Raw genomic sequence first — 12,485 nt, forward strand, 5'->3', positions numbered from 1 at the left:
GTAATGCACTGTTTTGGTGGCAAAAGCTGGCAGTGCCCGTGGAAGCTATGCAAAGAGCAAGGGAATTGCGCTGGATGCGGCATTTTCAACCCATGTTACTGCAGAGGCCCACCAACTGGTTGCTGTTTGCTCAAGCGGGCATGACGGATGGCAATTAACCAGTAGCGAGTGCACTGAAGGACGCTTGCGGGCTTTGACGAATTTAGTGTTGCTCCCGTAGGGGCGGGTGAAAGCAAGACAGCCAAAGAATGTGCGTGTTTTTGTTGGGCTGTTTGACCGAGCGCGACCGAGCCTTTAAGAGCGGGCTCTTGGCATGAGAGAGGAGAGTTGTCTGGGCACAGCACGGCCGGACGCTTTGCTGCGAAATAAACGTTGCCCTCCATCAGACGCTGGTTCTTCCTTCGTGTTGCCACGGTGCCCTCGGGCCATCGAGGGGCACCATCCTGGACCACCACAACCCATGAATTTCCATCCCTAACTTCCCTCGTCTTGACCCACTCGGGCACTAACAAGTTTCGTTGATGGAAAATTTTCTTCAGACACATCCATTGCATCCTCAGAACCAACAAAATCTAGACAGCAGAATAAATAATTTTTTGTGCTGATATATGACTGTTGTATGGAAAAATTTCTACCGAAGCGCCCACTGCTGCTCAATTTCAATTGCCTGTGCTGACGTCACACGAGAGATACCACAGTCCAAAATAGGTGGCGCCGCTTTTATCTTGCATTTTCTTGCTTCCAAAGGCTTTGCTCTCACTATGAATAGTGAATTATTACAGAAGCCTAAGCTTTCAATCTTGACAATATCTTCCTTCATTGTCCCTTTGTCAATGTATACATTGTATACAACAATGTATACCAATACATTGTCAACGTATTTTGGGCACAGGAACGAAGACTGACTGAAAATGTCGATTAACCAAAGACAATGAAGGGGTTACAAGCAACCATCGGAAGTCTTGAAATGACGCCCTGTGGTTCTTTAATCCACACTCAAAGCATGAGACGCAACGAATTTATTGCATTATGCTCATGTTCAAATGCGCCCTGTAATTGAACCTGCGATTTCAACTCGGTGGCAGAACACCACAGACACCAAGCCATAATAGAAAATTGGGAGGAAAGTAGACAAAACAGGCACAGTCATTTGTTCATACTGTAGGAAACAATACAAAAGCCGAATGCACTACACGACGATGTACTGATGGTGCAAGAAAAAATGCTCAACACCTATCTTCCTTTTTTTTCCCCCGTAATGCACTTCGGACAAACTACCACAATTTTTTGTTCAGGTCAGGTTTAACTGGAAGTCTCTCAAACCAGACCCAGCACATTCTAAAGATGTTTCTTCTTCTTGCAATTATGAGCCCTTAACTTGCATATAACTGATCACAGTAGACAGAGCTCTCGAGAAGTTTAGTTGATTCTGCACTAATTCTTCAACATCTCCAAGTCCCTTGACCCTTTACTGCACAAAGTTGCGTATTTGCAACATAGCACAAATACGGCAGCAAAAAACATGAGCTCACAACAAGCTTTGAAATGCTTTCTTGAAAGGCAAAGAAGTGAAGTCCGGAGAACACCTGTTGCATTTTGAAGAAAGCTAGATCTTGGTGACTGATAGACGGCGAATTTTAAGCATCCGAACTATCAAACCCAAACATGTTTCTTAAACTTTCAAAACAACAGCAATGTCAAGATTACACAATTACCTGCACCCCCTCACTTTTTCCTAGAAAGCGAAGACGAAACTTTACCACACCTTGGAGACAAACTGCAGTGCCAGCCATGATGCACCATGAGCTCTGCTCCCATTCACCATCATTCCATTTTATGCCCACCGCAGGATGAAGGCTTCTTCCCACAATCTAATTACCCCCGTCTTCTGCTAGCTGACCCCATCTTATGCCTGTGAATTTCGCAGGACCTAGTTCTCTGCTGTCCTCAACTGCGCTTCCCTTACCCTCGGCACCCATTCTTTGACTAATAAGCCACTACTTATCCCCTTCACATATTGCATGGTCTGGACAACACTTTCATCTTGATCTCAACTAAAACATTGGCTACCTCATTCGATCTCTAATCCACATCACTGTCTTTCTGTTAACATTCACTCCATTGCTCATTGCATTGCCAATAGCTTCTCCTCAAGCTTAATTTTATAATGTATGTTTACTGTATTACCGCTAGCAAAGAACATCAATGACCACCCCAACCAAGCAGAGAGAAGTAGAGGGCTGAGAGGCTAGATTTTTTTGTTAGTCACTACTACACGAGCTGACAATGAAGCATGAGAAAACAAAGGGGAAGCTAATTGTTATGTTTAATTGAAACATAGAAATAACCGGGTAACGGGAAATTAAAGTGGGCGAAAATATAACTTCACCGCAGGCGGGCACCCAACCCATATCTTCGAAATTCTAATAACACTCGCCCCACAACGTTCACAGCTATCTGTTTAAACAGGAATCCTGGATAAGCTTGTGGCCTTACCTGACAGCTCGGGTCCGAATGACAAAATTTCGATCGAATCGCGCCTATCCAGGCCCGTACGCAAACTCGACACACTCTCCCCCGCACGCGCCCGTCGGGCCAATCAGAATAAGGTATTCGACGCGATGACGCAAGCCCCCTTCCCCAGCGCTCGCCACGCCACCAGTGGCAAAAAAAAAAAAAAGCGATGCTAAGCGCACGCGTACGGCCCGTCGACACGAAGTTACACGCCAGAGCGACCATTCGACGTTGTAGTATGCACAAATAAAAAACATGAAAGCGAGAGCTGTTCTGGAAATGGTAACGGAGGCGACGTACACCGCTGCGAGAGAGATAACGCGCATCTCAATAAAGCCGGTTTTCTTCGCAATTGTAATTAACTTTCAACTTCGTAAACTGCTAGCGGGTTACATGGTTTATGAAGTATTTTATTTACGCGCCAACACTTTTCGCGGCGCTTCACCGTGGTATCAAAGAACTACGAGGCTTCATTGCGCGCAATATCTTCCGAGTTCACGATTTCAAGCCCTCCAAAGCTACAATAAAGATGTTCAGGGCAATCAAGTCGATGCAGTACGCAAAAGCCCGAACACCTGCAGCTGCAAGATGGCTTCCAAAACAGCTGTTCAATGTGCGCGAACGGAGGTAGGACCGGCTAAACCATTACTACAAAAGTTATGAATGTTTCCTTCGCTCGTTACATTTGCATCTACACTTCCAATGGTCTTGTAGAACCAAGACAGTCAACCGTAACGCGAAGTACGGCTGAGAAGGGAGCGGTCACGTTTTTCATTCACCAAAGATCGGGGGACCGCCGCGCCGCCACAACGAAGGTACCCTCGTAACCCCCAGCGACGTGTCGTTCGTTACTCAAAATTCGATTTTATCGCGGGATCGTGCAGACGACAAGGACCACCCACGCAGTTTTCCGCGTCGTCTGCTACGCGCGACATGGCCTCAGGCACCTTGTTCCTTTTTTTTTTTTTTTTTTTCATCTGCCACACTCCGCAAAATGCGACGAATGGCTTTAGTGTATTGTCAACGCAGTAGTGATACTCAAAGGTGCGCGCATGTTCTACAAACCGGGTCTTCGTTCGGGAATTTTATATCAAACCACTGGAGCAAGAGGAACGATTGCGAAGGGGGAGGGGGGGGTAGTAAGAATCGACGAGCGCTGGAATTTTGATCTCGTTACGGCGTGCCCTAGGGACATGGAGTTCGCGGTTTTTGTCGATGGGCTGGCACGAACGAGCCGCGGTTTGGAAGTGAAGGACCCTCGAGTGTATCGTCCCCGAGGCTCTGAACACTAACCATTGTTAGCCGCGCACTCAATCCCGTTTTTGAACAGGCGGGCACGCATTGTTTCGAGTGCTTACTCTCGTTCCATCGAAACCGCTTACACAGCTGCATTAAGTGAAACGAGTTGGTCCTTCAAGAACGGACTCGAGCTTTTTTCTTTTCTTTTTTAGCGGACAGGGGTTATTCTGCCCGGTATTATTTCTGTAGTTGCTCGAGTTGTAGCACGCGTGACTGGTCTCACAAAATCAGGCAAGGGTCGCGAGACCGGATTACGGCTCCAGCTGCATCAGAAAGCAGTGTTTTTATCTCCAGCCGCTATCGCCAACAAAGACAGTTTTGCTACAGAGTGCTCGGGGTATTCTTGGCAGACTCAGCAGCGGCGAGCCGCGACGAGTTTAAAAAGAAAAGTGAAAATGAGGCTTACAATAAGCTGAGCGGAGGCTAGAAACGTCACTAGTGAATGTTTTTAGTGCGCATTAACTTTATCGTGCAGAGCTGCGGGCGGGTTGCAGCAGTTGAAGTAGGTTAAAATTACCTGAACGAGATAGGTAAGCTCACGATTAAAACGATTGAGTCGGGCAAAGTATTGGCTGATAAGGAAATGAACCACCCGCGAAGATCACATGTTACTACAGCAAAGTGTAAACAGACTCGTAGTGTTGTTTCTTGTGTCACGCCGTTTAAAACATTCGTACCACCAAGCCCAAAAGTTCAATAACACCCACCACTCATAGTCCGCCTGACCACCCACATTCCCCCACAACTGTACTACCTCAGGTGCAGAGATGACGGTTTCAGAATTTTTTTTTTTTTTTTCAAACTTCGTAAACTTCATACACGAGTATCGCATTTGCTAGCAAGGCGATGCATTGTAGCGCCAACAATGACCAAATACCCGCGGCAGGAAAGCCAGGACCCCGACAAGCACGTCGCTGAAGCTAGCACCTTCGCGGGCCAAGCGTCCAACAAAAGCAACAAATGCGAGCCTCGCGAAGATCCAAAGAAGTTGCCAACCGCCGTTCTCGCGACTGTTTACCGAATCAAACTGCGAAAGAAACGGCGAATAGACAGCGCAATAGGCCTAGCCGCGACTCTGAAGTTGTTACAAGCAACACACGGCTCGCTAGAGTGTCGCTGGTCAACTTTTGCTTTCGACTTTTACTTCGACGCAAGAAAGTTTTCGGCAGCGCGGAGCGTAGGAAACAAAAAGTCAGTACGAAGTACTCGCTCGCCTCGAAACTGTAGCGAAAGTTGGCGAGCTGAAAGAGTTTCCATACGCTCCGAGCTTGCCACCGTGCAATCCTTCGCCAGAGGAATCTCTCTACTCACCGGTGTTCGTCGCTCGAGCCCTAGACGTCCCGAAACGAAGAAAAAAAAGAAATAAAGGTGCCGAAAACGAGGGCTAGGCTTAGCGCTTGCGGACGCCAGTGCGTGTACGGCGAGGCGTGACGATTCGAACTCGGTGCGTCCTCGTCTTGGGAAAACACAACCGATGACCGGGAACACGCTTCGACTACGATCACCAAACTTCAACGATAAATTCCGCACTGCGATTTCCGTCCCCCACCATCGCCGCACATGTCCACGGCGGCCATACTATCACACCGCCAACGTCACGAGAAAAGCGCCCAATGGCGACGCTCCGTACTTAAACGTCACCGTTCCCACCGACCAATGACAAATTTTCTAGGGAACAAATATCGCTGGTATCCGCGGTTCAAAATTTCTTAATGAGCGGCGTACGCCCGTGGATTTGTTTGTCGAGTATGATGCAACCGAAATTTACTCGATTCTCGGCCGAAAACTGCATAGAATAAAAAAAAAAAATTTGGCTGTTGAGAGGTATTAGAGTGCGCCTCAACTGTCTGCGCCGGTGATATTAGGGCATTATGAATACGCCGTAAGAATACGATTTTTTTTTTTTTTTTTTTTCATTCTAAACGCGCTACGGGCTGGGGATTTCGCCTCTCAGAACCACATGTCCAGCATTTTCAAAGAGGCCGACAGCCCGCTAAGTGACCCCAAACACGCACCACAATCTGGTCGTTCCTCGACCGTCCTTTTCAATTTTTTTTTTTATTTATTTATTTGTAAGCTCGCCGGCGGCCGGCTTGACAAAGAAATCTTTCCTGCTTCAGTAGCACGTGGTTTGGTGGAAGCGTGAAAAAGCGCGCACGTGCTTAACAGGCGTCAAAAATTGAGCAGCCGAAGCAAGAAAGAAGGCCTTTGCTGGCTGGCGAATCTGATTACGATTAAAGCTCTGCCCCTGCAGCAACGAACTCGCTTGGTGCCAGCGAAGCCGTCTAAACGTCCGACCCTCTCCACATTTTTCTTCTCTTCTTGTTGACTGCCTACGGGGAGGGGCGGCTGTGCTTTGAAGATCAAAGGCAAGTTGCCGCCACCGTTTCACACGCTCCGCGGCCCAAACAAACCAACACGAAAAAATGAAACGAAAAATACAAAAAAAAAAAAAAAAAACGTCGACACTGCTCTCAGCGACGTCTGGTGGCGACAAATGTGGCTCCTTCGCTACTTCGACTACCTCAAAATCTTTATTTCATTCCTTTATTTCCAAAATCTTTATTTCATTTCCTCGTGCAGCGAAGTTATATTACAGTGCCTAGAATATACTTACACAGTGCAGCATACTTGAGAAGACATATGCCACTTAGTGTTTATCGGCGTGTGAGAAACTGCGTTGCGGTAAACTTGCGACAGTGAAGTCTAACGTAAATAACGTCTAATTGTACAAGCAAACGTGATGACATCAGATTAACGTAAATAAGCTATGTTTATAGAATACGTAACTAAATTACTGACTCTTTCGAAAACCGCTACTGCTGGACACTACTGATCCAGTAGCAGACAAGGACACTTTTCCACCCGTTTGTTAATTTTGCCTCTTCTATCAATGTGTGATAACAGTTGATAACGCTCCAACAAACCCCAAGAACAGTGCTTAGCGGGTGTGGGAGAAAAGCGGGCAGCTAAGTATTTTTGTTTCTTTTTATCAACTAGTAGGATCCGGTTGTTCGACTTTGCCTTGGCTCGAACTCGGAGACTCTCGCGCTCGCCCGCACGTGAAGTACGTACGTAAACACCATGGCTGTTTCTCGGATCACCGTCGAACTTTTCTACGATGTCGTCTCGCCTTACTCCTACCTCGCGTTCGAAACCTTAATGCGCTACAGGGCACCGTGGAACCTGGACTTGAAGCTCAAGCCTTTCTTCCTGGGCGGCGTCATGAAGGAATCGAACAACAAACCGCCGGCGTTCGTCCCGAACAAGGGCACCTACATGTTGAAGGACATGCGACGGCTGTCCGACTACTTCGGTGTGCCGATCAAGACGCCCGACTTCTTCCTCGAGTTCATAACGACCAAGTCGACGATCAAACCGCAACGCTTTCTCGTAGCGCTCGACATGAAGTACCCGCAGCACCTCGAGGAGGCGTCGCGAGGATTCTGGAAGCGCTTCTTCCAGGACAACAAGGACATCGCCGAGGAAGAGAGCGTCGCGGAGGTCGGTCGCGCCGCGGGCATGAACGACAACGCGCTTAAGGACGCGCTCGCCATGATCAAGGAGGACAAAGTCAAGAAGGTGCTCGTGGAGAACACGAAACAGGCAGTCGACGAGTACGGCGCCTTCGGCGCGCCCACCATCGTGGCGCACGTCGCGGGCAAGCCCGAGGTGTTTTTCGGCAGCGACAGGTTCGAAGTGATGGCCCACGTCATGGGAAAGAAGTGGCTCGGTCCGAAACCGGCCGAAGCCGCTAAGCTGTGATACGCGTGAACAGCCAACTGGTTTCAGTAGTTTTCAGGTAGTGAAGGAACGTTTGGGCCAGTCGGGCGTTCTGCGCATGCTCAGTGCCTACCAGTAGCGAGCATGCGCACAGAGTTGCACGCAAACTTTGTGTGCACCTGTTCAATGACCTGTTATGCTGGTGTCACACGGCCGCTTTCGATCGTGATCTTGCTTGATCCGAATGCAGACAATCGCAATCCATAGGCTCCCGACAATGTTGCTGAAAGTTACTGATGATCAATCGACAATAGCCTTGCCCACAATGGCAATTGAAATAATATTTTATTGAAAAAAAAAGAGAGAGATTTATATTACAATTTTATACAAATTCAATATGTGCTTTGGACCCACCAACAACTGGTGCGCTTAAGCTCACCCAAACTGGACCCGGATTATTGTACTTTAGTAGTTGGACCGTGTAGCAGCAATCATTGTCTATCACAATTGAGAAATTCTATCCGGATTGGGCCTGATTGCGATCAAAAGGGACTGTGTGCCACCGGTATTAGATGAAAAGTTTTGGTGATTAATCTTTGAATTCCCAATTGTAGCTTAAGTATACGAACGACAAAGGCTGGGTGATATTATATGCTAATGTTAAATTGTATTTTGAATACTGCCACGAAGTAATACCAGTGGTAATACTTTGGTCATGTTTATGATGTTACAAATGTCGCAAAGGCTAGCTACCAGGTTTCTAGAAATATGTTTTATGGAACATTTAATAGCACTGTGATAAGGTGATGCAGAAGGAACAGCTTGTTCCCATAACACATCTACAGCATCGGGGATTTTAAAAAGCAACATTGCAGGCACAACATATGAATCATGTCCCATACATGTCAACTTAAAATTGCACTACATCCACTAGTGTATTTTATTATTATTATTGTTATTATAAATGTAGAAAAATGGGAAAGTTCACTAATATATGAGCACATTGGTGGTGTTGGGGAAATACTGCTTACAGGCCGCCAACTTTATTGCATTACTTGGCCCAGTGAAACAGTTGTGCAGTGGTATATTGGTGTGTCTATTTTTTTACCCATGTTGACGTGCATCTTTGAATTTTAATAAAAAAATTGCTACTCTGCTGAGAAAATTTGCAGTGGCTTGTGCGAGAACTTTACCTTAAGCCAAAACTTCCAACACACAAACGCTTGCAACAGCTCTTAGTTTTCTACAACACCTCACGAGAATATTGTCAGTTTGCAAGTCATCACAGAGTTTAATTGGTGCCTTGGCAAACCATGCCACTAAATCTGGATAACAGTAGTAGTCAACTTAGGCAATTTTTTACCATAAAAACATATGAACACGGTTTCCTAGTTTTGGCAAGTCAAGGTTAAATCCTCCAGTAAATTGCAAGCATAACTAGCAAACCATTCCATTCCTTATAACACTGTTTCATCATAGTGCACATTTTTCAAAAAAGCAAATAACCTTTTGGCTTTTGCAAAGTATAGGTGATTACAAAAACTGCATGACTGATGGTTTTAAAACGCTTTAAGGTAGTTTTAAATGTACAAACCTGAGAGTAGAATTGCAATGTGTTGGCAAAGATGCAATAAGGCCCATTACATATTTTTGAGATGTGATGTCGTTGGGAGACTGAACCATAAAATAATATATTAAGTTTTATGAAATTCGAAAAAGTTTCCCATCAACATGGACACAGCTAGAACCATGCAATTAGATGAAGCAATGTCACTAATGTGTGATTTAGGACTGAAAATATTGCCAAGAAATAGATTTTAATTTAATTATAGGGTTTTACGTGCCAAGACCATGGTATGATTACGAGGCACACTGTTGTGGGGGACTCGGGATTAATTTTGACCACCTGGGGTTCTTTAACATGCACCCAAGTACACGGGTGCTTTCGCATTTCGCCCCCATTGGAATGGCCGAGAGTTGATCCAATGACATCATGCTTAGCAGCGCAACACCAAAACCGCTAAGCAACCATGGCAGGTCGTGAAAGAGCTTTTAGTTCAGTTGGCCATAATTTTTTTTTTCCAGTCACGTGGCTTATTTTTGAGGTTAAGCATTGCTTTCTTCAAGTTCACTAAGCTCAACCAGATCAATGAATCTGAATGACACTTCCGAAATAACAGCCACCATAGGCACTTCATTCTTGATGTTTACAAAGAATTTACTACGGTACCATTCCAAACCAGCTAGATAGCTGCACCGACGATAACCACAGAAATATTTCAACACGTACTGTGCCAATTTCGGTGAAATTTTGTGAAATTGATCACTAAAGCACACTGCCCCAAGATATTGCTTTCAGTCTGCTTTTATTGGATAAGCTAGCAGAAATGACGCCCATTGCTGCAATGACGTGGCGCCATAATTTGGGTTGTAGCTCTAGGGATTACATATGTAGTAGACTGCCATTAATTCGATTTTTCGGTTAACTCGATCCTAACCGAAGCTTCTGCCCAGCGCCCATGCACCTTCTATGGTTCCGAACTTCCGCTATTTCGATCCTAAAATTGACCTTTGACGGATAATTAGAACTTGGCCAGTCAGCCCGCACACACCCGACTCCTATGGTGACTAATAGCGATCCCTTTAGTGACAGCGTCTGTCTCAACTGAGCTGAGACAGTGAATGCGTTGAACACACATTATCTACCACCGGAAATGCCTATTTTTGATCTGCCCTAGGAAGAATTTCGAGCAATAACTGTGGCTCCCCCCCCCAATGTCTGACTACGGTAATCACCCAATTCTAACGTGCGCATACATATTTTTTTTCCATAAAATTTTGTCAGAAATTGCCTACGCGGTGCAATCGAATAAAACCCTAAACCGACGTATGCGTTATTGCATAACACTTATGTATTACGGCAAAGCGGACTTTAGGGAATCGGTCGCCATTGTTCAACACCCATTAGACCAGTGGCAATTTTTCTTCCCCAAAAAATCGGGTGCGCGTTAGGTTTCTACTTTGTTTAGCAGCTTTAACGTCATTTCTATGTTAGTTTTCTACTTTACACACACTAGAAAGCAGACGCGCGTTTGATTAGGGGCCGTGTTTGGATCTGGCAAATATTGCCAAATGTGGTGTGTTCGGACAATATTTCTGCATCTTGTTTAATTCGACCAGTTTCGTCGGTGCCGTCAGGGTCGAATGAACGGAAGTAGACTGTACATCATACCAGTACATAGCAGGCAGCAATATGGAGGCTTCTCGCATTCGTGAACAAAAAAATAGTGTCGCACATGAAAAAAATGCAGAGTTGAACCTCGTATTCGACGCGCAAATATTCATTTGTGTTTGTTACTTGCTAATATCAGCAAGAAAATTTCTAAAATTTACTTCGTTAAATGTGATATATATATATATATATATATATATATATCCAGGTTGGATATATATACAGGTAGTTTATTTATTTATATTAGACTGTTTGGGTATAGAGTGTACAAAAAACTATATTGAAGGTGCATCGTGACGAAGCGCACTGTACGCGGATGCACGGCATGTCTGGAGCTACGGGATTTACTAGACGTGTTCAATAGTTAGCGACGATAACGCTGCCACTACAAGCAGCACTTGGCGCAACACGCACGATAAGGCACGGGGTTCTTTCTTCTATGGCGGGGTGCGTTGGTTGGCGCACTGCCCATACGTTTTCTGCAGTAGTATAGGAGTATACGCAAATCGATCCGACTACCAATGTCTGTGGTACTCGTGTTTCTTGAAATTAAGCAACCATATCTATGCCTACCAACCGAGGAAACCCGTCCCTCCATCACGCAAGACGATCGCTTTCAAGATAGGGCGCCATACGCAGCAGCCGCGGAAGTACGATTGATATCGGAACTTCATCAGCGCACCTGGCGCCGCCTTCCGAAGCACTTCGTGTCACTGCCTGGTCGGATAAACAATGATAATGACACGGGGCTGCGTGGAGATGAGCAAGTGGCATAATGCTTACGAATAATTAGATGTCTAATTCTCAGAGAAGTTCCTGCGCGATTTTTTTTTTTTTTAGTGCCACGGAAAGCATACCGATCAAAGTGTCCAACTCAGCAGTGGCAGCACGGAAATTGCAGTGAAAGACTTAATGGAATTTTAGAGCGCAGCTCTTAAGCGCCCGTTTCTGCGTTGAGCGTCGGTGCGCCTCAGCTTAACCGAGCGAACGAGCACAGCGAAGGATGAAAGAGCGAACACGGAGCGCTGGGGGATGAAAGACGGCGATAGCGAAAAGCGCGAGGAGGAAAGCGAAGGAGGGCATGGTGAAAGCGCAAGAAGCGTAGTGCCGCGCAAGACGGGCTGTGCGGTGACAATGGCTATGAGGTGGCGCCAGAGTAGCGCGCGTCCAATGAAAACAAAGCGCCATATGGAAACAAAGTGCCGCATGAGCGGAGGTCTGTCTGCAATGGCTGCTGTGAACCGCGCCCACGCGCTGCCTCTCGCTATCTCCCGATTAACGTGGCAGTCGCACTACACTTCGCTCCGGTTGCAATGTGCCGCACAAGACAGTGTCCGCGCCAGCCAACATATCGCGAAATAAAAACATGCATAGAGCATGTCAAAGTTTGCATTAGGGAGTATCGTAATCGTCGGTGAATTTTTTTTTTCATGTGAAGTCGCGATCATAATCTTGAAGTCGTACACTGGAAACATGCTGGAAAAAATGATAGGCGAGCGTGATAGCGATTGTACGCTGGCATTGGTGGGAAGCGGCAGGATATGCCAGTAGCGTCATTGACGTAGTGCTAGCACCCATTTATGGCAGAATTAGTCGAAGGGATTTTGTATCACAGAACTCGGGTTACTCACACGCACGCATGCAAAAGCACTTGTGTGCCACTTGTCACTGTGAAGACGGCACTGCTTGTGAGCGTGCACATTTAGCTCATAATATG

At 46.1% G+C, this 12,485-nt stretch overlaps 2 protein-coding genes across 4 annotated transcripts in view; one reads left to right on the forward strand and one right to left on the reverse strand.

Moving 5' to 3' along the window:
* Positions 1–5,392, reverse strand: part of LOC119453267 (axin-2) — a 40,639-nt gene extending 35,247 nt beyond the window's left edge. Inside the window, exon 1 of one of the 3 annotated variants that reach the window (XM_037715293.2) lies at positions 5,125–5,392. The gene's annotated coding sequence lies outside the window, so the exon portion shown is untranslated. Of the gene's footprint in view, positions 1–1,765; positions 2,422–2,496; positions 2,589–5,124 lie in introns of those variants that run through there. The other 2 variants (XM_049667676.1, XM_049667677.1) reach the window with 2 other exon arrangements.
* Positions 5,393–6,530: 1,138 nt separating this feature from the next.
* On the forward strand, positions 6,531–7,816 carry LOC119453268 (glutathione S-transferase kappa 1). The gene has a single exon (XM_037715294.2). The coding sequence runs from the start codon at positions 6,898–6,900 to the stop codon at positions 7,576–7,578; it is 681 nt and encodes a 226-aa protein (XP_037571222.1). The 5' UTR covers positions 6,531–6,897; the 3' UTR covers positions 7,579–7,816.
* Positions 7,817–12,485: the final 4,669 nt, after the last annotated feature.

The sequence above is a fragment of the Dermacentor silvarum genome, chromosome 5 (assembly GCF_013339745.2).
Source record: "Dermacentor silvarum isolate Dsil-2018 chromosome 5, BIME_Dsil_1.4, whole genome shotgun sequence".
In the NCBI taxonomy this organism is placed as follows: Eukaryota; Metazoa; Arthropoda; class Arachnida; order Ixodida; family Ixodidae; genus Dermacentor; species Dermacentor silvarum.